Source organism: Acinonyx jubatus, chromosome B1 (genome assembly GCF_027475565.1).
Source record: "Acinonyx jubatus isolate Ajub_Pintada_27869175 chromosome B1, VMU_Ajub_asm_v1.0, whole genome shotgun sequence".
NCBI lineage: Eukaryota > Metazoa > Chordata > Mammalia > Carnivora > Felidae > Acinonyx > Acinonyx jubatus.
Genome location: NC_069382.1, coordinates 182,006,227 through 182,032,638, shown reverse-complemented (window position 1 = coordinate 182,032,638; position 26,412 = coordinate 182,006,227). Strand labels below are relative to the sequence as shown.

At 37.3% G+C, this 26,412-nt stretch overlaps 1 protein-coding gene across 2 annotated transcripts in view; it reads right to left on the bottom strand.

The window, feature by feature from the left end:
- Nucleotides 1-26,412, bottom strand: part of DHX15 (DEAH-box helicase 15) — a 61,430-nt gene that overhangs the window by 25,532 nt on the left and 9,486 nt on the right. Inside the window, exons 3-5 of one of the 2 annotated variants that reach the window (XM_027047421.2) lie at nt 22,842-23,035; nt 5,491-5,650; nt 2,978-3,196 (exon numbers count right to left, since the gene is read on the bottom strand). In XM_027047421.2, the coding sequence (XP_026903222.1) occupies nt 2,978-3,196; nt 5,491-5,650; nt 22,842-23,035 (573 nt within the window). The remainder of the gene's footprint in view (nt 1-2,977; nt 3,197-5,490; nt 5,651-22,841; nt 23,036-26,412) is intronic. The other variant, XM_053217505.1, reaches the window with a different exon arrangement.

The following is a 26,412-nucleotide window of genomic DNA, read 5'->3' as shown; positions in this document are numbered from 1 at the left end:
ATTTTATGCATTAACATAAAATAACACAAAAAAATTCTAGAATTCAAATTCTTCCCAACCTTTCACCAATTAAGATTGATCTCCTTTACCCAAATTTACTCAGATTAGCACACAAGCATTACTGTTTAAGTGGTCAAAATGGTAAAATGCTCATAAAAAATCATTTTAAAATTTCATGAGAAAACTAAATTTTATGGGTGCTATTCAAATTTATGAAGACAAGAGTCCGGAGAATTCTAGGAATCTACCATTTAACTGACCATGTAAAAGTAACACAGATTCACAGCCATGGAAAAATAGTATTTTATATGTCTTTGAGTCAGCTCTACTAAACACAATCAGTGAAACAAAATACATTAGGTACTCTGCTACTTTCTCCCTAAAGATCTTCAAAATTCAAACCTAGTCACCTAAAGGGTATTTAAAAATATAACAGGGCACATGCAAAACTAGTTCACAATTACAGTTAATAACTTCACTGGAAAACATACACTCCAGCACACATCTGAAAACCATGGGGCTTACTCCCTTTCCCCAAATATGGGATTGGCTGCCAAAATATCAAGTATATGAAGTTAAATCATAGAAAAGCCTTTCATGAGACCATCTGATATTTGATAAAATTCTAATTTGCTTAGTTATCTGAATATAATGGCTATTTTAAGAAGTCGTCTAAGAAAATACACTATGCACTCTAGATGAAGAAACTAGAGACCAGATACAAAAGGACAAAAAGACCTCAACAACCTAAACACTGCATTAGAGCATAAATACTGTTTATATGCCATCAAAAAAGCATTTGGTACTCTTGTTTACAAAATATATAAAAATTCTTCCATTCAAAACACATAGAAAGGAAGCCTAGTACCAACAGAGGTGTATCCGTAAAACTGAATTTGCAACACGTTTTATATCCCAAAAGAAAAAGTATGACTGCATTGGGAATGATTTTCCACCCAGGGGACATCTGGCAATGTCTGCAGACATTTTTGGTTGCTACAACCGCAGGAGGGAATGTTACTGCATCTAACGGATAAGGCCAAAGATGCCACAATGCACAGGGCGCCCCACAACAAAAATACTGAATGAACTACTAGGTAAACAGCGCTGAGGTTGAAAACCCTTGCTCTATAGAAAAGGAACCACGGCCAGTGGGGCACAAATCGTAAATTACATGAATACTGAAGAAATGCAGGGATAAACAATTACTCAACATTTCTAGCTCTTAAAGCAATAGCATTTGCTCAAATATTATGTATACCAAGCATTCCCGTAGAAACTGAATACAAATCAAATAATTCACATTCCAATAGAGGCAGGCAATCACACAGAAGACCTCGGATTTTGGTATCTGGGAGAACTAGGGCAATTCCCCACAACCCTGTCCAGAGTTGTGTCATTAACGTACTACAGGAATTATACAGGCTTCAACATCCCTCTGGGACAGTGACTTTTAAACCTAAGGAAATATAAAAGTGGCCTGTAGACCTCATCAAAGATGCAGATTCCTATATTTGGCCTCAGGTTTCACCTATTTCTGCAAGTCTGGAACAGGACCAAGAACTTGCTTTAACAAACTCTCCTTCCCCAGGCAGGCAGTCCACTGGCCACACTTGAGAAATGTTCTGGGGCAGAGGTCAGACCTTTTACCATAAGGGCCAAAACCATCAGGCTTTGCATCCACACAGCCTGTCTGTTGCACATTGTTTGGTCTTATTTACAACATTTCAGAAATGTGAAAACAGGGCCACCTGGGTGGCTCAGTCGGTTAAGTGTTCCACTCTGGTTTCAGCTCAGGTCTCGCTCTCACAGTGTGTGGGCTCCAGGCTGGCGACTAGGAGCTTGCTTGGGATTCTCTCTCCTGCCCCTCCCCCGCACTCTTACTCTCTCCTCTCTCAAAATAAATAAACTTAAAACGGAAAAAAAAATTCTCAACTAATGGGCCATACAAAAACTGAAACAGGAAAAGGGTGGTCACAGGTAGCTCTTCATTCAAATGCTGTAAAATTAAAATTTAGTCCTTTCTCTCACTAGCCACATTCAAACACTCACAAGCCATACGCTGCCGCTGACTACCACACTGAACAGCACAGTTACAGAACACGTGTGGCACTGAAAAAAGGTCTAACAGAACAACGCCGCTCTAGAACCTGTGCGACTCAAACCTGGGGAGCTTCAGCATTACCTGGAAGCTTGTCAGGAACAGTCTCAGATTCCACCCGACCTACTGAATCAGAATCTGCAAATTTTCTACGTGATCTGCAGGTATGTCAGTGTGAGAAGCACGTTCTAGAAAACCCCTAAAGCCTACTGAAACAGAAGACAAATTCTAAGAACAGCCTCCACCAAAAGGCTCTCTGAAACGGATTTATCCAGACAGCTTTTTCCTCAACTTCAGCTCCAGAATGTCACAGCACACCTATAAAGCTACCGTGGGAAAGAAGTTTAAAACATGCAGCACCTGAGAATAAAACGTGTATCTTAAAACGGGTAAATTCTAACTAAAAAATTTCAACGATTTCTTACAATCCTCAGCGCACACACAGATGACCAAACCAAAACACAAACATTCATTCTGACGTTGGATGGGCATCCAAGTTACTCAAGTTCATTCACAAGCTAACAACCCTACTTCATAGGGGTTGTGTGGATCAAATTCATACCTCAGCAAAACTGCAAATTACCACACACCACTACTTACCGCACCCAGGTCTCTCCAAAGTCGAGACTACAGCTGCTAAATCGTGAAATTCTAAAACAATTTCTTCTCAGGGTAATTAACACTAATGACACAGAGGTATCCACAGAGTATACAAAGGGGTTATGTATTTCATATATAAATGCAATCAGGCTGAAGAGAAACTTTATACCATGGGATAAGAAATATGTGGTTAATATATGGCAAGTTCTTGGGCTTAAAAAGTTGCATAATTTAATATGTTTAAAGGCTAAATAATGAAGCAAACAATGACGATACCTCTTGACCAGTTAAGAAAAGTAAAAGATCTCCCTCCTCCTCTTCACACATATGAATTTGGATCACTGTTCGAATGGCTGCTTCAAGATAATCTCTCTCTGGTTCAGGAGTATAAAAGATTTCAACAGGATGTGTACGCCCAGGAATAGTTAAGAGAGGACAGTTATCAAAGTAAATCTGGAATTTCCCTGCGTCCAGGGTAGCACTCATAACTATAACCTGCAAAGAAAACAGTCAATTATTTAAAGTTGTCTTCAAGGATTCTCACATGGTCTTCAGGAAAAAAAGACAAGTTAATGTTTACTGTTCTATATACATCAATTATAAAAAAGCCTACAGAAGCCTTCCTGTAAACCAACCAATTAAAAAATCAAATACAGAAACACCCAGCTACAGTAAAAGACTTACATTTTAAAAAATAAGAAATAAACCCGATACCCGATAAATAAACTATATTTTCATGAAACAATACCTTAAAATCCAAAGTTTAGAGACACCTGGGTGTCTCAGTTAAGCACCCAACTCTTGATGTCAGCTCAGGTCATGATCTCACAGTCATGAGATCGAGCCCTGTGCTGGGCACAGCGCTGACAGCACGAAGGCTGCTTGGGATTGTCTCCCTCCCTCCCTCTGCCCTCTCCCGTTTATGCTCTCTCTCTTGCTCTCAAAATAAATAAATAAATAAACATTAAAAAAAAACACCCAAGTTTATAAAACACATATTTATGTTTACATAAGGTTAACATAATGTATAAAAGGGATTGGTAAAAGCAACATTAATAAATAGTACGACTACTGCTATGTTTATTAAAACAGGACATGACAACCTTGTACACAGTAAACAGGATGCAAAAATTAAAAAAAATGTGGCAGATATAAATTTACTCTCCTCTCTCCAAATCATCTTTATTTTATTTTTTTTTTAATTTTTTTTTTTTTAACGTTTATTTATTTTTGAGACAGAGAGACACAGAGCATGAAGGGGGGAGGGACAGAGAGAGAAGGAGACACAGAATCGGAAGCAGGCTCCAGGCTCTGAGCCATCAGCCCAGAGCCTGACGCGGGGGTGGAACTCACAGACCGCAAGATCGTGACCTGAGCTGAAGTCGGACGCTTCACTGACTGCACCACCCAGGCGCCCCCAAATCATCATTAATAAGCATGACTTCTTTAGAAAAATTCCTAAAATTAAAAATTCCTGAAATTAAACAGGGATTTTCTACACTGTTGTAAAAAAGCCACAGCACAAAAGGCTCTTCAGGTGCAAGGATATAAAACTATGCAGTCACCCTCCCGCCATGTAAATCACACATTATAGAAGCCATTAAAAACTTACTTGAATAAAAGCTTTCCCATTAACTATTCTACTAGAGTGTTAATTTCTACTTTTTGACTTTCCTTCCTAAAACCTTTAATAGTTCACACGATTTCACTTATATGTGGTATCTAAAAGCAAAAAGCAGAAAGCAGAAACAGGCCCATAAATACAAAGAACAAACTGGTGATTGCCAGAGAACAGGGAAGCGGAGCGATGGGCAAAATAGGTGCAGGGGAGTGCGAGGTACAAGCTTCTAGTTATGGAAATGAATAGGTCACAGGGATGAACAGTACAGCACAGGGAATACAGTCAATGGTACTGTAATGGCACTGTGGTGACAGTTGGTAGCTACACTCGAGTTGAGCACAGCACCCAGAACTGTCACTGCCAATCACTACGCTGCACAACTGAAACTAACACAGTGTGTCAACTATACTTCAATTAAAACAAAACACAAACTTCAACGGCTCCTAAGTTTTAATCAATGACTACTCATAGTACTTCAATCTTTAAAAATGTAAATTTCTAGAAGCAAAACCAAACTAGGATAACAATTTTTAAGACCCAGAATCCTTCTGCCTTGGTGGAGACAAGTAGGTTAAGTAAACACATTTCTGAGAACAGCTTGTTCTGAGTACAGTTGTTCCTACTTCCCAACGTGACAAGTTATAACGGATGTGTTTATGTTGGGACAGAACAAAGATTTGATCCTTAATAGGAAGAAGTTTCTATATTTAATAAAGGGTTAGGTGGGGGTGCCTGGGTGGCTAAGTCGGTTAAGCATCCAACTTTGGCTCAGGTCATGATCTCATGGTTCGTGGGTTCAAGCCCTGCGTCAGGCTCTGTGCTGACAGCTCAGAGCCTGGAGCCTGCTTCAGATTCTGTGCCTCCCTCTCTCTGCCCCTCCCCTACTCACACTGTGTCTGTGTCTCTCAAAAATGAATAAACGTTTATTAAAAAAAATTTTAATAAAAAAAAAAGAAATGGAAAAGATTTGGCTTCAAAATACACTACTAAAAAGTGGAATCATACTAAAGTCTAAAATGAAGACACAGGTAAGGATATTAGAAACAAAGAAAAATGCCAACGCAGGTACTTACTGGTTCCTTCTTTTACAGTTGATTAAAGTAATCAGCATGTGTTCTGTTTTTCATATGTACCTTTTTTAATGAAATGAGTAAAAAAACTACTTCACCTTTAAATCTGATCTCTGTCTTACAACTTCCTTCAGAACACCCATGAGAATATCTGTAGCCAATGTCCTTTCATGAGCCTCATCAAGAATTATTACACCATAACGCTCCAGGAGGGGATCATTCATAGCTTCACGAAGTAACATCCCATCAGTCATATACCTATATTCACAAAAAAAAAGTTGGTCAAGGTTCATTTAGGGCATTTAAAACTGAACTTCATGACATAAAAATAAAACGCAAAGACATCAGGTGAATCAAAATTAAACCTTCTCCCAAAACAAATGTGCTATTGTTTCATAATCAATTGCAAAATTAACCATCAAGAAAATTTTCTAAAGAGTATATATGAAACAAGTCATACACTACAAAATCTTGTCAAGTGAGACTGTAATGGTGAAAACGTGTTAACAAATTTAAATCTGATTATGGAATATAATGATCACGTGGTTTCACACAAATACCAAAGCAAAAGTCATCACTTAAATGAGTGTCTAAAGTACAAAATTTAAAACACAAATATTCAACCTGCAAAACAAAACTAAGACACTGGTTTTGTAACATCACTGAAATGTTACCACATGCAAATTTACATTTGTTTAAAGCCTCAGTAATTCCCCACTTACGCTAACAATAGGCCACTCCGGTTCAAAAGAGCTAAAACAGCATGTAAGTCTACCATCTCTTTTCCCAAGCCCCACCCAATTCAATGAAATGATGGCAAAGAAGCACAAAAAGGAATACATTCATGGGATAATAAGGGGCAGCACTAGTGCTGTAGAAATGTTGATAAATATGTATGAAAGAGAAAGGCAAAGGACATCTGCTAAATCAATGAACTAGAGAGGGAAACCAGGTTTAGAGAAGGTTCAAGACAAATTGGCTAATGTAGCACACAGATGAAGTGTGGTTTGCAAATACCGGTATGGGCAGCCATCTCCCATCCCTTCTACTCCACCTGCTACCGTCACTAGCACAAAACAACCATATTTTGTTTGGCATGTGGACAAAATAAAGTCCACCTGCAAATGCTGAAGTCACAGTTCATTCAATTAATGTGTTTATTTACAAACTGAAAAAACAGTATAAAAATCTGAAGTCATCATTTATGACTTTGCTATTTTGGGTCTCTACTTTTCACAAAATAGCCTAACCTAATCTTTCACGGACCAACTTGGTATTTTTAGCTAATGCCATCTGTTGGAGCACTTAAATTCACCAAATTGACAATGTACAATAGAAGTGAATCCTTCTCTTTAATTCACCTGAACTTAATTCTAAATTTAATAAGACTTTTGGCAAACAAACCCATCCTACTCAATATATTTTAGGCTTCTTTCTTCTTTGGCCATATTTTCTAAAGCAAACTACGTTTCTGGAGTTGACACAGCACTACCTGCAAGATTATTTTATATTAAGACCATGAAAAAAAAAACCAGTGCCAATTAAACTATGACTCAACGGCTTAATGACAGTGCAGCACAGAGCATGAATCAGCTACACTAGAGCCTGTAGTTGCTTTGAAATAGCTTTGATCTATTTGAGGATATTTAGAACTTCTCCTGCCTCCGGATGTGATTACTGACATAAGACAGGCAATCCTTTTCCACATTATCTCAGTAGCAAAACGTAATACAGTTTTCATCTACTTTGCGAGTAACTTCCTCAGACTCAACAAAGCGCTTGTCTGTTGCCTTGCAAGGCAAGAAAAAAAAAACAAAAAAACAAAAACCAAATTGGTCACTTGTCAAACAATAAAAATTTGTTTAAATACTATCAAATTTACACCACCATACTGCTCAGTTTCCAAGTTTACTCATTTCAAAATAGAATCCTAGTGTCATCTTTTTGAAGACATTTTAATTAGCAAGTTACCTCAATACATAGTTCCAACAGTAGCACATTACTTACTTGAAGTGAAGTGAAATAGGTACAGTTAGATCAAGTTCAAGCATTCACAGGCAATAATCACCAAACAGCTACCAGTCTGTAAGACCCTCAGACTGTAAAAATGTACCTTCAATCTCACATACTAAAAATATGAGAAAGTCACAGAACTGGTAACAGATCAGACTTGTACTTGAAAAGTCCTTGAAACACATTAAGATAAAAAGCCACTCTCTTTATTTTGATCTTTTTCCTGCTCAGACTCCTCAAGCTTCAACAGCGTAAAGGCATTCAAAAGCACAGTTAACCCAAATACTCATTCTTTTATATTTTTCTGAGAACAAATGCTGAGAACAAATTGGTGTAAATGGCAGAACACCAATACTGTACATTAACAGAACTATTTGCCATGTTTTATTAGAAACTAGGCATAGTGTATGTACTCAGTTAAATGGTCAACCAAACCCTCAGACTTCCAGACTCCAGAGACAGACTGTCAACACTACTCTAGTACCTCAATATTCGATCATCACCCAATGATCCAATTCCATGAGATGCTACTGTTATCTACTGCTATACTGTTATCACAGGAATATAAGAAACTTACTGTTTGTGCTATAGAGAACTTCAGGAAAAACTACATTTTTAAAGTTGAAAGGTCTCTTAAAAATACAGTCGATACTGCTGCTTTTCCAATGAACAAAATTCAGTATTAGTAGTTAATCTTTCCAGGGTCTTGAAGCCAATTAAGCAGCTTATTAAGACTAGTTATCACTGTACTGATTCCCAATCCTGGGCCCCTCCTACATTAACACACTCTCCTCAAAGTCCCAAGAAAATGTACGTATAAATACAATAGCAAAAAGTTAGCTAGTGTGGGGGTGGGAGTTGGAAACATAGGGAAAAGAAGTTTGTGATCTACTGAACAGAGATTATATTAAAACAAACAAAAGTATTACTCTTCTCTGTCCTTCGTCTACAGTGGATGCTGTTAAGTCATCCGCACTTTTTTTTTTTTGGCCCTGATTTAATTGATCCCAACCCTTAGGTGGTCTTTTGTTTTAAATCAGGGAAACAGAAGTAGATCTATCAATAACCCAGCACCAGATGCAAGTCACATAAAAGTGTCCTCCAAAAACAGCTATGTCCTTTTCCCCCTCCCCATCTGACTTGAAAACTGAGCAATGCCCTCTTTAAGTGTATGCCAAACCTGGACAGATTTCTGCCTTAGATCTAACTAACATCTTTCTCATGTATCACTTCAAAATTCTAATTCTGTCTCTACTGGAGTATCTTATTAACATCTGAAAAACTTAAGTATATTTTATTGGAAAACTGGTGTGTTAGGCCTTGAGAGTTTTGTGACAATCCTTCTGTTGTGTGTCACCACAATCACAGACTCCTTTATGGCATGCTTTGATTACTAGGCTTGAGGCAGTCGTTACCACTGTATTATATGTATACACAGTAAATTCTTCTATGTGTGCTATATGTCTGAGGTTTTGAAATTTTAAATAAAAAGTATACTAGTATGAATTTAAGCCATTGACTCTGCGAACATTGTGGACTTTTCAAAGTACAATAAGAGGTTCAAAGTATAGGCATATTCACTGGCAAACTAGAGGGGATGAGGGTCTAGATCAAGACCCAAGTTCAACAGGTCAAAAATGTCAGAAATAATGAAGACCACAACCAACTGACCTGGCCTATTTCAAAACCAGAGGGGAGGCAGGGAGCAAGACCACAGACCCATCATCCCCAGGTTTCCTCCCTCTCTGTACTCCTCCTTCCATCTAGACCCCTCCGGCCTGCTGTCAGCGTCGTTTACTTATGCTACAGAGAGGAAAACAGACGGAAGGATCCAGCAGTTTGCCTAATTGAGCCAATACCAGATTTACTGGCAACTTTGGCTACATGATTTATGAGATGATTTTCTTCGTGTTCAGAGTGACTTGATTCTTATTCTTTATGCTGTTTTGTATGGAACAGCACTTTATCTGTGTTTTAACAGAACTGCTCCCTCGTATCCTTTATGGATTCTTGTTTTTCTTTCCTTGTTAAATTATGCACAGAGGGGGGTGTGTGTGTGTGTATGAGAGAGAGAGAGAGAGAGAGAGAGAGAGAGAGAGAGAGAGAGAGAGAGAAATTAAGGCCTTTATTAACCTTGAGAAAAAAAGAAAAGCTACCCGATGATCTGCTGTACTACTAAATAGATGAGGCCCTCCACGTATGTATAAATAAATAAATAACCTAACACAGAGCACAGAAAAAGGCAGAACCAAGTACTAGTGATCCTATGAATTATAACCATTTTCCTTTTAAGTTTTACCACCTTTCATAATAATCATGGAGTATTTATGCAGACTAAGGCATCAGTCACAAAAATAGGGTGTCACGCTATTAAAACTGTGATTACCTAATTTTGAAGTTTCAATGACAGACTAATAATTGAAAATTGCACAAGAGAGTCAAATTCTACATTTGACTGGATACCCTGTAACCCAGTGTTTTCCGGTCTTGAAACAAAGACTCGCTTAAAAAGTCATCTGTATTACCTGAGAACTGGTTAGAAATACAAAACTTGGGTCTTGCCCCCTGACACACTTAATCACAAATTTGGGGATGAGGCTTAGCAATCTATTCTAACCAGCTTTCATGTGACTCTGACGCTCGCTAAAGCATGAGAAACAGTACTCTAAGTCAAGGCAAATAAGAGGCATGTTAAATAGATGCCTAAAGCAGCAAAAACATGCTTGGAAAGCAAGTCAAAAGCAGTTCATATTTCCAACCCTGTTTAATTAAGAAAATAAACCAAAAAAAACCTCAGCGTGCTGAGTAGTATCAACTTGAGTATTTTTTTGTAACGGGCACACCCAAATGGCATAGTACAACAACTAATGCCAAACCTCACACCAGCCAGTATCACCAATTCTGACATGAACCAAGTATGGCAAAACATGAGATACTGCAAAGGCATTATTTACTTTTGTGTTTACATATACATAAGAGTTTTTTGAAGTATCTCTCAAGTGGTCTGGTTCAAAGAACGAATCATAAAAAAGATCCCACAGAAAGGTGAAAATGTTTCCCAAAATGTACACCAGAAAGTTTTAAATTTTTCATGAACTCTATCAAATTATTTATAACTTTAATGAATCTCAATGACTAATGCTCAAATTATGAGTAATGAAAATGTGTCAATATGGGGAAATAACCCCTAATAACTCAGTGTTATGTTTTATGATGAGGGAATATATTGAGATAGAGACTGTGCGCCTTCCTGAATCCCTACCTCAAACCTTACATCCATCTAAAAAAAATTCCAGATTGAGGTGCCTCAGTGGCTCAGTCAGCTAAGCATCCAACTCTTGATTTCTGCTCAGGTAATGAACTCACAGTTCATGAGTTCGAGCCCCAAGTAGGTCTCTGTGCTGACAGTGCAGAGCCTGCATAAGATTCTTTCTCCTCTCTCTCACTCAAAATAAACTAAAAAATATATATACTATATATATTTTATATATTATATATATATAATATATATATTTTATATATATTATATATATATATATATCCAGATTGACCAAAGATGTATAAAACAAACTAGAACAGTAAATAGTGGAACACATGGATTCAAATAATTCAATTCATTAAAAGCACTTGTATAAAATTCAAGTTTCTACATGGTATGAAGTGTGATAAACAAAGCAAAAAAACAGGAGCAACAATTAGAACTTAAATACAGAATGCCAATTTTGTTAAGAAAATTGCAACTTCTATCGAGAAAGCTATTCTGTTAAAAGCACCTACGATCCATACGAAAAAGGCCAGCTCAGGTCACCCCGGTGGCTCAGTCGGTTAAGCATTAGACTTCAGCTCAGGTCATGATTTCGCAGTCTGGTCCATGGGTTCAAGCCCCCCACATCAGGTTCTGTGCTGACATCTCAGAGCCTGGAGCCTGCCTCAGATTCTGTGTCTCCTTCCCTCTCTGCCCCTCCCCTGCTCGCTCGCGCGCTCTCTCTCTCTTGAGCGCGCAAAAATAAACATTAAAACAAATTTTTTTTAAAGAAGAAGGCCAGCTAACCATAAAAAGATGGGCAAGGAATATGAACAGACACCAAGTTTTATTAATCCTATAGTACTCTACACTTTCTCAAATTTACCTTCTCTGTGATTGGGATGCATTTTAAAATACCACCTTACAAATGACTGTCAGTCAAGCAGGTAGCAATACTTTTGGAAAGTTGAGAAAAGCACTGGTCTTAGATCCAAAAAGAAACACCAATGGCTATAAATACATGTAAAGATTTCAATTTCATACAAAAGAAACACAAACTAAAACCATAATAACATTTCATTTTTCACTTATAATACTGACAAATATAAAAAGTTCCAGGGGTGCCTGGGTGGCTCAGTCAGTTGAGCGTCTGACTTCAGCTCAAGTCATGATCTCACAGCTTGTGAGTTCGAGCCTCGGGTCAGGTTCTGTGCTGACAGCTCGGAGCCTGGAGCCTGCTTCAGATTCTGTTGTCTCCCTCTCTCTCTGCCCCGACCCACTCGCATTCTGTCTCTGTCTCTCTCAAAAATAAACAAACATTAATAAAAAATTTAAAAAAAAAAAGTTCCACAACACAGTGTCAGCAAGGAATACAGGAATAGACACTTGCATGCTCATTATTTACTGGTTGGGGTAGATACATCTATGAAAGGCAATCTGGCAATCTAATAAAATTCAAAGACACCCTGTGCCCCAACCAATTTCATTTGTAGGGAATTCATTTCAGACATATATTTATGCATGTGTGAAAAAATGCGTGTACAAGGTTCTAAGAGGGTACTAAGGGCAGCAAGTGTTTTTAATAGCAAAGACCACAAATCTGAGTATCCATCGATAGAATCTGACAAACTATATACAGTCATTAAAAGAAATAGGGCAACTTTATTTTTACTGTTCTAGAACAACAGAAGTGAAATCAGCAGCCATGTCTTACACCAGCCCTGCTATAAACACTGAAGAAGTTAATCTTTAGTTCTGAAAATCCTAGTTATGTAGTGCCATTACAATACTGTTAGGATTCGGTTACCTTTCAAAGTATAGACTTTATTCTGGCATAATTAAATATGCAGATAATATAAAACTGCATTTCTTAAGAATCCAAAACTTGACACAGCATGACCCAAAGAAATTCTTGGTACCTACTTTGAAGTTTATCTATTATAAATGACTGGTACTGTTTAATCTAATTACAATTACCACTTTCCAAATACTTACATATAAAAGAATTACATGGAGATGAGGAATGAGGATGGTTGAGGAGTAACAGTGGTTAAGAATATATCCTTGATGCAAGACAAACTTAGGTTCAAGTCCCTGCTTTCTTACTGGCAGCTGACTTTGAACAAGATCAACTTCTCTCATGCTCTATTTGTAAAATGAGAATACGGTCGCTCTTGTTTAAATTAAACAAAACAATGTATTTAAAAGAACCTAGTATACCAATTGTCTGACACCTGTTAAATACTCAATATAGAAGTCCACACTACACTCTTAATTACCTCTTATCTAATGAATAAATCCTCGAGATAATCATACCCTCTTTAAAACATACAGTGGTATAGCCACATCTCTGTTCCTACCAGTTGGGTCAACATAATTATACTTGACATGAAATGGTAAACTCTTAGCACAGAAAAGAGTTTTATATGCATGTCCTGCTATGTGCTCAGAAAAGCTTGAAAAAGTTGTTACACACACACACACACACACACACACACAAACTATCAAATGCTTGACATAACTATAAGAGCAAAAGCAGTCTGGAATTCTAAAATTTCAAAGGGTGAATTCTCTTGATTTCCAGAAAGATAACGCTTGTGTATTTTGTAAGTGTGTGAAGTTTATAAATACCACAGTAAGATCTAGACATTTTACTACATAATTCAACTCCAAACAAAGGGTCCGTATTCAAGGAAAAGGTGTCAGTCCTACATTAACAGACTGATGAATGAATGTACAAGTTTTAAGTTATAATTCAGAACCTGTTTAAGGTTTGTATAAATTTTTACTACTGTTTACTAAAATCTTTAGATTAACCCACTACAATCCAATCTAGTCATATGAGTGGCTCTATTAAAAGAAAAAATAGGGGGCACTTGGGTGGCTCAATTGGTTAAGCATCTGACTTCAGCTCAGGTCATGATCTCACAGTCTGTGGGTTCGAGCCCAGCATCAGGCTCCATGCTGACAGCTCAGAGCCCGGAGCCTGCTTCGGATTCCGTGTCCTCCTCTCTCTTTGCCCCTTTCCCACTCATGCTCTGTCTTGCTCTGTCTCTCAAAAATAAATAAATGTTAAAAAAAAAAAAAGGAAAGAAAAAGAAAAACTAGGGGTGCCCGGGTGGCTCAGTCAGTCAAGCATCTGACTCTTGGTTTCAGCTCAGGTAGTATCTCAAGGTTCATGGGATCAAGCCCTGCATGGGGCTCCACACCGAGTGTGGAGCCTGCTTGGGCTTCTCTCTCTGCCCCTCCCTCGTTTGGGTGTATGCATGCGGGCCTCTCTCAAAATAAATAAACAAACTTAAGATAAAAACTACCCACATTAAAATGGCTACACAAACAGCTTTGTGTGCAATATTCTTTATAATGAATCAAGACTTCTAAGACTGTAACCCCCCAAAAAAATTTATTCTCTTTCCCCCCCATATCATCTAACCTATTTTTGTTTAAAGCCCCTATAAGTAAAATACGTTTTAAGTAACAGCAGTAAAGGAAACAGAAGAAATGACAAAGCTAAAAACAGCATGCGCTTGCCAGGAACTATATTAGAAGAAAGAAGCATATATAGTATAGTGACTTTATAAAATACAGTTCTTTTCACTACTATAAATATGGTGAGTCTAACACCCACACGCTACCCATCTTTCACAATACCAACATAATGAAATGGTCACTTACCAATTTTTAAACATGTTCACAGTGAATGCTATTGTACTTATTCAGCAGCTACTGAAAGTCATCAAATTACCTTCCTCCAACAATTTCTTCCAATATCATTTACTTCTATATGTCGTGGGTACAAAAATAAGAGAACTGACCATCTATTCTAAGTACATATAAATCAGTTTAATAGGAAATTACTCACCTCTTTAAGGTAATCTGGCTATTTCTGGATTCATCACTAACTTAAAGTCTTCTGTATGTGTCCAAAATGCTAGCACTGTATTTCTCAATTTATATAGTTTTATGATGTTAAAAAACAACAACACTTTACAAACCTGATACATTTGAACGCAGCACTTTAAAAAATCAAAATAGGGGCACCTGGGTGGCTCAGTCGGTTAAGCATCCGACTTTGGCTCAGGTCACGATCTCATGGTTCATGGGTTTGAGCCCCACATCGGGCTCTGTTCTGGCAGCTCAGAGCCTGAAGCCTGCTCCAGATTCTGTGTCTCCCTCTCTCTCTGCCCCTCCCCTGTTTGTGCTCTCTCAGTCTCTCAAAAATAAGCATTAAAAAAAAAAAAAAAATCAAATACACTTGTGTTCAATATTAAGATCTCCTGAAGGACAGCTTATGCATAATCCCCTAGCACAGTCCAAATTTAGATTACTGTATAACTTTAACATCTATTTATACATCCAGTCAGGAGAAAACTACTTCCTTCTTTGAGTACAGACAGGTCACTTGTTATTAGTAAACTGATTCAATTTGCTCCATGATATCCTACGTCCAGAGAGAAGACTAATTATGTTCTCACCTTAATGATTCCAAACAATTTATATTAATTATTGTTTTCCATACACTCAAAATGGGATGCCACAGGAACTACTAGCAGAAGTAGTTCATTATGCTATATTCCTTTTGATATTACCTTTCAAAAGCTCAATTTCTGATCGTTGCTATAATAAAAAGCAAATATAAGGCAAATATCAGTGTGGAATAATAAATAAAGGTGGCCGTATCCAATGTGACCCCAAAGTTTAAGAAACTGCAGTGTTCGACTGGCGCAGACATCACACTAATAGACAATGGTAGTTAAGAATGAAATAAAAGTATTTTCCCGATGTATGTGTGGTGTTTGTTTAAATGGCTACTAAGTTGTTAGGACATAAATATTATTAGTAAGTTTTTAGGACCGAACTACTAAATAAACGGACTTCTTAGTTATTTCTTCAGGCCTAGGCTACCATGAAAAATTAGTGAGACATTATTAAGCACTGATGCTGTGAACCAAGGTAGCGTGGGAACTTCTACTCTACTTAAAACCTAGCTCATCTACCTAGTTAATCTGCCCACCTAAGCCTTCCCACCCTTCTCAGTTCCAATAGGATGAAATACCTTGTCTCTGTGAAATCATCTACACAATTCATGTCACTGAGTCAAACTATCTTCTTAATTGCCTCACAGCTTAAGCCCCCCAACCAAGTCAGAGAAGAACCAGTGACACTAGCACAGTTCCTTTATGTACTTAATGTTGCCTTCATCTGTAATGGGATAAGTCAACATTTATATAGGATCAAGTTCAATTTGATACATCGAAACAACAGTCCTCTTACGACAATCACAACAGCCTATATATAGCAGGATATTGAGTACAATGACAACTACTAGATGTAAATAGTCACATGGAAAGGTACCACACAATATTTTGAATAATGTGAATCTACAATGTTTTAATGTATTTCTAATGCCAAAAAATGGACAAAAAGAAAGCAAACAGAAAACATCAAACCCCACTTGTCACATGTATAGACAGCCTCCTAGTTCTCAGCTGAAATGCCTAACATCGGCAACCAAAACATAATTTTATTTGGGCAAACAGCTGAAATACAACTGGTGTGTTTCAGTCAGCTACGTATGTAATCAAGCAAAAGAAATGCCTAAGAAATTAACAACAATAGAAGGTAACTAAATCACTGTTTCGAAATACACTGCCCATTCCTCAAGTTTTCAAAAATTTTGAAAGAAATGCTCTATCATCCTCACAACACAATTCACAGAGGGCTAGTATAAATGCAAACGTTCTATGTAATATTTTGTAAGATGTTAGCAAGGTAAAGAGCCTACTGTAACTAAACCCTTGTAATTACCTAAGTCAAACACAAAGGTCAAGTGTAATAATACATGCATACCTTTAGGAAATCATGTTAGCTTTCTATGAATTAACAAAAGCCCAAGAATTCTAATTCTAGGTGACAACAACAAGTTTTTAGTCTGACAGGAAATAAGTAAATGGTAAATAACTGCACTTACTCTTTATTACCACCCCTTTCTAAAGATTTAGTCAAAATTACCTTTATCTAATCCCAGTGCTATACCTGAATTAGAACAAAGCCTACTAAAATAGATGTTTGAGAAATTATAATTGATGTTTATATAATTAAAATAATGTATATTTTATGTTTATATAAACATATGTAACTATGTATTATATAAATAATAAACATTATATGTGTTTATGTAATTAATGGTCTGTTTCCACAGCTTACCTCTAGCCCTAAAAGATTTGGATTCATCCATTTCATAATGATAAGTAATGTCAAGTTTTAATTCAAGTTAAAACCCCTATATTGTAATTCAACTGCTGCGTTAAAAGGAACCTCATTAAGTTGTTTTTATGTTTCTTTTTAATTAACTGGGTTAACCGGTTAATAAGATCCAATAATTTCTCCAACTGGAAATCTACCCCTGCTATCGGCAGCAGCAAAAGTAAAAATGTTGACTTAGCACTTGCTGGGCAATAGGAATTACTCTAAGGGCTGTACACAAATTAATGTATTTTATCTCAGAACAACCATATGAGGTAGTTGTTATGATTAGCTCTATCTTCTGAAAAAGCAGTAAGCACAGGGAGGTTAATTAACATTGCCAAGATCAGAGCTAATAGGTGGCAAAGCTAGGACACAATTCTGGCCCTATAATCTTAGGATGTGGTTTAGGATGTATTTGCTCTTGATTCTCTTCTCATCAGTTTAATAACGAGGTTGCCTTGTTGAAAACCCGCTCTGAATCGCTTAAGTAGTCTTTATGCAGCTGGCCCTTCAAACTGTTGTTTCCACAGGCCCCAAACAATCTGCTATGGGGATCTGCTATGGCAATGCCTGGTAAACCTTCCCCAGTGTCAACCTTAAAGGTCCTGCACCAGCCAGCTCCATATTGTAGCAATGTTTGTCCTGGAATCTCATATTTAATAAGTATTTTTAGATTTTCTTTCATCTTCTTGTCCAGATTACCTTTTGGAGATTAAACAGTGCTAAAAATTTCCAGCCCATATTGTGTAGAATAGCACTTCTTTGGCTGATTTGTTCAACATTTTTCTCCCTCAAGCTCTCTAGGAGTTTACCACACCTTAAGACCCAAGACTGTTCATTTCTCCTTATCACTCACAATTACAGATGTAAACTATGATCTGTCCTTAACTTTTCTCGATTTCTCCAGCAGCTTGTCCTGAAGCTACATATACACAAATAACAACTCAGGATGGTGCAGTCTTAAAGAACAAACACGTGTCCTTGAATAAAGAACCATAACACTTTCTGTTTCATCAACACTACCCCAGATCAATTCCTTAGCCTGGGACAGATTCCTTTCAATTTTGGAATCTGATACCCAAAAGCAAAAGATTTAGAATAAGAGGCAAATTATAAACTGTATACACCCAATTACACTATCACTATACCCTCTCTACCAAGAAATAGGGGAAAATGTCTTTTCATGAAAAAGCTACCCATGTCTCACAATTATGTCTAAGATTCACCCACACTCTACATTGTATTGACAAGTTTCACTCTTCTGTTGCCTTTTCCAACTCAGAATTTTTTTTTAAGTTCCATGCATAAGTATACAGACATAGACACAAACTCTGTTTGTTCCTAAAGAGTTTATGCTCCAACTAGGCAAAAGAAAGAAATCAATCTTTAATTATCCATACTTTCCATAAACCAGTCCTGTAACATCTCAAAAGTGATTTGGCATGGAAATGCTGACATACACAAATCATTTGGACACTTTAAAGAATATATAGACTGCAATGTCTTCTCAAGTGCTTTTTTCTTCCTTTCAGAAAGTTTTTAAAAATGCTGTTCCATCTGCCAAGAATGCTCTGCTCCCTGTACCCCAATCCCTATACTTAGAGAACTATTACTTTCAACTTAGGCCTTGACTTAAATCCCACCTTCTCTTTTCCAGTCTAAGTTGAATTTTCAAATCATGCTCTCATATAACCCCCAGTACTCTCATTCAGAAACCTAATCACCATTTGTAGTATTTACTTTATGGGGACAAGAACCAGATCTACATTTTAGCACATCTCGCACTATCCATCTAGCACCGTCCAACACACAGAAGGCACTCAATTAACTGACTTACATAAATGACTAGGTTCTCTCAATAGCAAAATATCTCAAAATTTTGCAGCTTTGGGGGAGAAAACAAAAAGGAAATAACTAAATTGGCTACCAAATTACCAACTGCAAATATGTTTGCCTGAAGGCTCAAGACTATCAACTTGTTTTATTCCCTAAAAAATCATCTGCTCTCTCAAAATAAAATAACCTATTTCTTACAATTTATCACAACTCCAAGGTGCTTCTTAAAATCCACTGCAGAAGTATATCACCTCTTCTTCCTCACAATTTTTGTGAATTAAAATAATTTCACTGACGAGTCACAAACCTGGCAACATCGTCCACTGACTGGTGCTGTTCTTTAGCTATCTCACTAGGTTTTTTTTTCGTAATTTCCATCCCAAAATGGTAAATGGAACATAAACATATTGCAAAAGGAACAATTCAGAAAAGAGACGGGAGCAGGCAAAAATCACAACAAACAAAATATAAAAACCATTTAGCTGTGGCGGCTTGAAAACTAATCTGTCTACTGGGACAGGACAGCCTTTTAAGGCTAGTCTAACAGAGTATACGAATTTACACTAGATTCAATCTTCTGAAAATAGCACAGGATTAGACCTAGAATCCAGAATTTAAGTATCTATGTCTGAAACACCGGAAAAAGTACTTTTAAACCCTTAATGTGCCTAGAGATAACTTAAATATACACTAATTTAAGTACTCTTAAAACAAAATTATTTAATTAGCAAAAAAGTTATTTGTTTAGTTTCAACAACGAAATCAGGAAGCATATGGTTGCAGTCTGAGTCCCCCAGGTAGATTTTTCAGTAGTTAGTCCTCTTTAACCATCCTTCTATGGTCAAAATTAGAAGTTTTTTTCTTCCTGGCTAAATAATGGACATACAGGCATTTATATCCACAGTTGACCCCTGAGCAACACATGTTTGAACTGCAGAAGTCCATTTAAACACAGATTTTTTTCAACAGATGCAGTACAGTACTGTAAATGTATTTTTGCTTATTTTTCCCTCGCTTACTTTGTTGTAAGAATACAGTAGATAGTACACATGTAACATACAAAATATGTGTTGTCGGTTACTGATGAAGCCAATAGTAGGCTACTGGTAAGTTAAGTTTGGGGGAAGTCACAAGTTATACAGTTATATGCAGGGGTGCCTGGCTGGCTCAGTCAGGTGAGGGTCTGACTCTTGATTTTGGCTCAGGTCATGATTTCACAGGTCATGATTTCACAGGGGCGGGATCGAGCCTCAAGTCGGGCTCTGCACTAACAGCGTGGAGCCTGCTTAGGATTCTCTCTTTCTCTCTCTCTGCCCCTCCCCCACTCATACTTTTTCTCTCTCTCGAAATAAAATAAACATTAAAAAAAAGTTATATACAGATTTGACTTGGGGGGCTGCTGCTCCTACTCCCTATGTGGCTCAAAGTTCATCTGTGTATGAGAAAAGCTAACAGAGGACACTGAGAGCTGCCTGAGGTATTCACTCTTCCTGCCCAATTACCTATAACTGATCTTCCTTAAGTTAAGGTGCTAGCTATTTTCGGGGCACCTGGGTGGCTCGGTAGGTTAAGCATCCAACTCTTGGTTTCAGCTCAAGTCACGATCTCACAGTTAATGGGATCAAGCCTGCTGGGGATTCTCTTTCTCCCACTCTCACTCTGCCCCTTCCCTGGCTCACACTCTCTCGGTCTCTCTCAAAAGTAATAAGTCAACATTTTAAAAAAAGAAGAAGGTTCTAGCTGTTTTTAACATCTGGGATCTGGGGTATTCAAGAAATGAGTTGATAGATGACTATACAAAATATATCTAGAGATTTATGATGAAGCATTCCTATCATCAAAACTATCACTAACTCCTTACTACTAAATGGGATTTACTATCACTTATAGACAATCTTGGGTTAGTTTCTAGCTCTTCAAGTTCTAGAAGAAATCTCAGTAAGCTTACCCTGTCCAAAATTAAGTTTTGGGTTTGTTTTTTTTTTTTAAGTTTAGTAATTGCCTCTGAGAACCATTCCATAAGAAAACATCACAATGCCAAAAATACATTCATTTTGATCTATCAAATCAATTTACATTACTTGTCATTCCCTATTAAGTGAACCATAAGCATACATCTTTTGAAAGCCTGCCACTTCCTCTCTCTCTCTCTCACACACACACACACACTCTCTCTCTCTCTCTGACCCAGTGTTGCATATAACTTTCTTCTCGCCCTGTTTCCAAATTCCATTTTCCTTGCTCAACTGTAGCTTACCAAAGAAGAACATTCAATACAGTGAATGTCAAAATAATTATATTATTTCTTCTAAAAATGAGTAGAATCTACCTTTGTTTTCCTCCAGTCCTTGACATTATCTACGTTTTAAATTAGTATAAAATCTTATGATTTTATGTAGTTCTTTCATCAATTATATAATTACAAGTAAACAATATCCAATGAAGTTTGAGATACAAACCAAAACAATGCCTTAAAGTCAAAAGGCAAACTAACTTAAGTAAATACTTGTCCAGCTACTATATTAAAAACAATATTGAGGGGCACCTGGGTGGCTCAGACAGCTGAGCGTCCGACTTCAGCTCAGGTCATGATATTCAGTTCATGGGTTCAAGCTCCACATCAGGCTCTGTGCTGACAGCTCAGAGCCTAGAGCCTGCTTTGGATTCTGCGTCTCCCTCTCCCTCTGCCCCTCCCCCGCTCATGCGTGCGTGTGTGTGTGTGTGTGTGTGTGTGTGCGCGCGCGGGCTCTCAAAATAAACAAACATTAAAAAAATTAAAAAAACAAAACAATACTGAGGGGCACTTAGGAGGCTCAATAGGCTAAGCATCCAACTCTTGATTTCAACTAGGTCATGATCTCATGAACTCACAGGGTGAGTTAGAGCCCTGTGTGCTTGGGATTCTCTCCCTCTCTCTGCCCCTCCCCTGCTCCCTTACTCTCTCAAAATAAATAAACATTAAAAAAAAACCAATATTGAATTCTTTAACCTGGAGTTCCAATAAAATATTATCAAAGAAGCTAGAAAAAATTGACATGAAACTTAAAGAGTGATTGGATGTTTTGATTAGGGAAACATTTTAAGTTGTGAATATCATAGCTGTATTTTAAGAAACTTTATCTTTGAGCTATATACACTGCAATATTTAGAGATGAAAATATATAAGGTCTAAGATTCGTTCCAAATTATATGGGACAGGGAAAAGGTTGGGATCTGGATGAAACAAGACTGTCACAGCTGAAGATGCCGAATACATGGGAGTTCGTTATACTACTGTAACTTCTGCATACATTTGACAATTTCCATAATACATAATTTACCCTACAACACCGCATATATTTTCTGCCATCAATGACTCATTTCACTGCCCATGTAACATTCTGTTCCAAAAATGTCTTTTAAAAACCTCAGGGAAGAGATTACATTGTGACAAATCACTTTTAAAAAATGATTTAAATGTCACATATACACAGAAAAAACACAAGCAACAAAAGGGGAAGATTTTCAAAAGAATTACCATCAGGCAACATGTATTACGACTTATGCAGAGTACAAGTGTAAGACGAAAAAAAATTAGGAGTTAAAGAAAATTTTAGAAAAAAGCTCCATATGGTAGTCAATAATGCACCACAGCTATAAAGGAAAAGGAAAAGGAATTTGAGGAGACTCCCAGAGTATATTACAAAACAAAAGATTCCTCTCTTTAGCTCATAATATATGTATGGTAATAGCTGTATAATTAACATTAAAAGCCCTTTTCCCCAAATAATTTCTATCTCATCCCACACATCTTTCTTTCTAAAGTAACTATCCTTTACTAAGATGCATCACTTAACTTTTCTATCATTTAAGTGATAGAACATTTCACCTACGATACAGCACAAAATAACTAAAATCTGACCTTTGAAATTCATTGTCTACTGAGTGATATATATTACCAGCAAGAAAGAGAATCCATATCAAAAAGTCACCTAGTAAGTCTAGGAAGGTCTACTCTGCACTAGTCTAAACTTGGATGACTTGAGACTCCACTAGCAAGTCCCCTGTCTAGTGGCAGAAAACTGAAAGGAGAGAAACAAAGTAGCCATTTTTAAAGATAGTACTTACTTAAGAATGGTTTTTGCACTACTGCAGTCTTCAAATCGAATGGAGTAACCAACTTCCTGGCCCAACATCACATCCATTTCATCAGCAACTCTCTGAGCCACACTCATTGCAGCCACTCTCCTGGGTTGGGTACAGGCAACTCCTCTCTTGGGTCCTGGTAATGATCGCATGTACTCCACACACCACTGTGGAATCTATCAAATAATTTCACATTTAAATTAAATTCTACTCTGCCTGCATATTAGGTATACTTAACATGTCGTATTTTATTGCATTCCGATCACGTAAAACAAAATTCAGTCAGGCACACCAAAAATTATTAAGACTCAAACTTACAGCATGAGCTCTGTGAGCTCTCTAGGCCAAGGAGGAGTCCTACATAACACTGATATGACATAACTGTACTCCTGAACGGGCTAGGTCCCCCGAGGCTGTGCGGAGTATGCTCTCTAACATCAACTGTTCCATCATTAAGCATTTCTCTATACACTGGAAAGAAACTCAACCCATGAAACATTCTACTTTAGGGGCGCCTGGGTGGCTCAGTCAGTTGAGTGTGACTTCAGCTCAGGTGTTGATCTCACGGTTCGTGAGTTCGAGCCCCACATCGGGCTCTGTAGCCTGGAGCCTGCTTTGGATTCTGTGTCTCCCTCTCTCTCTCTGCCCCGCCCCTGCTTGCATTCTGTCTCTCTCTCAAAAATAAATAACATTAAAAAAATTTTTTTAATAAAAAAATACAGAAAAATTCTACTTTGTAACAAATGTGAGTTTCCAAAATTATTCTAAGAAACTATTAATTAAATTCTTAATGAATTACAAAATGCAGGTAAAAGTAGAAATCACATCCTCTTGTAGTTATAGAGCTATGTGCCTTGTAAATCCATTCAAATTTGGTTTGTAAACCAGCAGAATCTAACTCCTATCCTTCTGCCTGCAGAAGAGGAGGCACAATACCAACACCTTAGGTGCCATCTTAAAAGTCAATTACAGTAATTGTCAATCTCGAATTCAACAGCACCTGGAGAAGCCAGAAAAAAATCACCAAAAACACCAAGCGCAAGCTGGATGGCTGCCATGGTGACAGTGCATTTCCTCCTTGTTCCATTATCAATAGAACCTAATAGAACCTCGAATTTCATGGCTCTTCACTTACCTGCGTAAAAACCATGGAAAAAATCTAAGTGATCACTATGAGAAATGGGAATCTACTGCTGTAAGTTCATAATGGGGGTCCATAAAAGCATCCAAAAGCCTAACAAACTCTGATACTAGAGAAAACCCACGTGCAGGTTTTTCTGGTACAGGATCTGTACAAGGACACCTGTATATAGGTTGCTGTACCATTACTGTATTTTAGTTACGTTACTTCTGCAATTTGGGGATAACCGTTTTCACCGACAAATATCTGACAGGGGAAGGGTGACTTTGCAACCTCTCTAAGAATTTTTTAACAATATGTATCTTTAAAGGATTTGAAATGAACAGAAATAAATACTACCCTAAAACAGAAGGGTCTCCTCTCTATGTCTGTAAACCCACAAACCAAAGTTTAAGTGGCTTTCTAGCAAAGTTTTATAGATTTATCTCATTTCATCAAGCTTCTTACATAGGCAAAACCATGTACTTTATAAGACCAAACAAAATGAAATTCAAAGGAACATTTGCCATTCAGTTAAAGCTATTTAAAACTAATTCTGAATTCTGAAGGCAAGAACGTTCAAAAGATTTTTAAATTTACTTCAGTGAAATGGATAACTTACTCCCACTTTAAAAACAAAATATAAAGTTTTGACTAATATAGCAATTTCTGAACTTCTGATCTCAGAACCTCTTTATACTCTTAAAATAACCAAGGATACCAAACTAATAGATTTACTATATTAGGAAATTAAAACTGAAAAATTGTTAGACTATTAATTCCTAACGATAAAAGCCCACTCTATACTAACACAAACATTCTCTATGAAAAATGATTACATCTTCCAAAGAAAAAAGAAAAAATTAGCAAGAGTACATTGTTCCTGCATTTTTGCAGATGTCTAACGTCTGGCTTACTAGAAGAGTTTTATTCTCTAATGGGCTTCGATTCTGGATGTGTTGCCATTATTTGTGTTTCACTGGAAGTAAACTCAGAAATTCCCAGGACCTTAGAAAGAGTTTCAAGGACCTTCAAGGGTTCCCAGACAGTATTTGGAAAACGGCGCAGTCAATGCCATCTATTCATAGTTCTAAGAACAGCATTAAGAAGGGAAGCAGGAACGGAAATATGCAGGGTACAGGCTTCTTCAAACCAGGCTTCAAACTGGCTCCAACCCTTCTTTTCAGCTTCTGCCCTTCCATTTGAGGCTACCTTCCTAAAAACCGATCCTCAACCGTCTAGTCTTATTTTACACATTATCCTGATTGGTCTCATTCTCCTCGGACTTCTACCATTACCTAGAATACACCAAATAACAATCCTAATGACAGTTCCCATACCTAACCTTGTGGTCATTTCCACCTGAGAAGCAGTCCATTGATATCACAAATTCAAGAAGTTCAAAAACCAAAACCATTTCTCCCCTTCCTCCAAATACTTATTAATTCCTCCCATGTCCCCTCAGCAGTATTAACATCCTAACTCCAATCCACCTGTCATTCTCCATCCTACCACCTTATCCAGTCCAATTTTTGTGATTACCTCCTACAGAGTCTGTCATCAACATTCTCAAAGACAGAACATTGTTGCAAAAATTCTTATCATTCTCCTCCAGTGAAATGCTCTGATGGCTCCCCCATCTACAGTATGATACATTAAGGCTCTCAGCCCGCTGTTCATCTCACCTGCCTCTTCACACACACCCTATGTGCTGGCCAGGTTACACAAAGCTTTCTCCTCTCTGAACTTGTGCCCTTGTTCATGCGGTCCCGTGGACTGAAAGAACAAGCTTTAGTCTCTTACATAAGGATATAGTAGGAACGTAGCAAGTTGCAATGCAAAGTGACTTTATTAGACGTCTTAGTCAAAAGAGTCGATAGTTTAGATTTTGCTTTGAGGATTTCATTTTCTGACAGGCACAAAAAGATAACCAAAAATGGCTGAATACTCTTAGCGGTTTCGAGTCAAAGTTTTTAACAGGATTATGTGAAAAAAGCATTTGGATGCAACTCATTATTCAAGCTTTCAGCTTCCCTTTGAATCCCCCAAATGCCCTGCCATTGTAAGTACACAAAAACAAAAAAAACCCATAAATATTCATCCAAATAATCACAAACCTTTTGTTTCGAACTGATGTTCTTCTACATTAATTGCTCCTAAATAAACTCATCTCTGAATTAAGGTTAACCACGTAAGACCACAGAATAGCAGAATGAAATAAATATAACTTTGGCTATAACAAAGGAATAGTTTTAAATACTGAGCCCACCTAAATATCTATTACGTAACCTAGGGCAACCCACTATATCTCTAAGATTGTTATGAGTCTAAGGCTCATTTTGCTCATCTGTAAAATGGTGATTAACTTCCTTGTAGGGTTGTTGAAACACTTAAGTGAGGTAATACATACGTAGGACACAGTGCCTAGCTTTA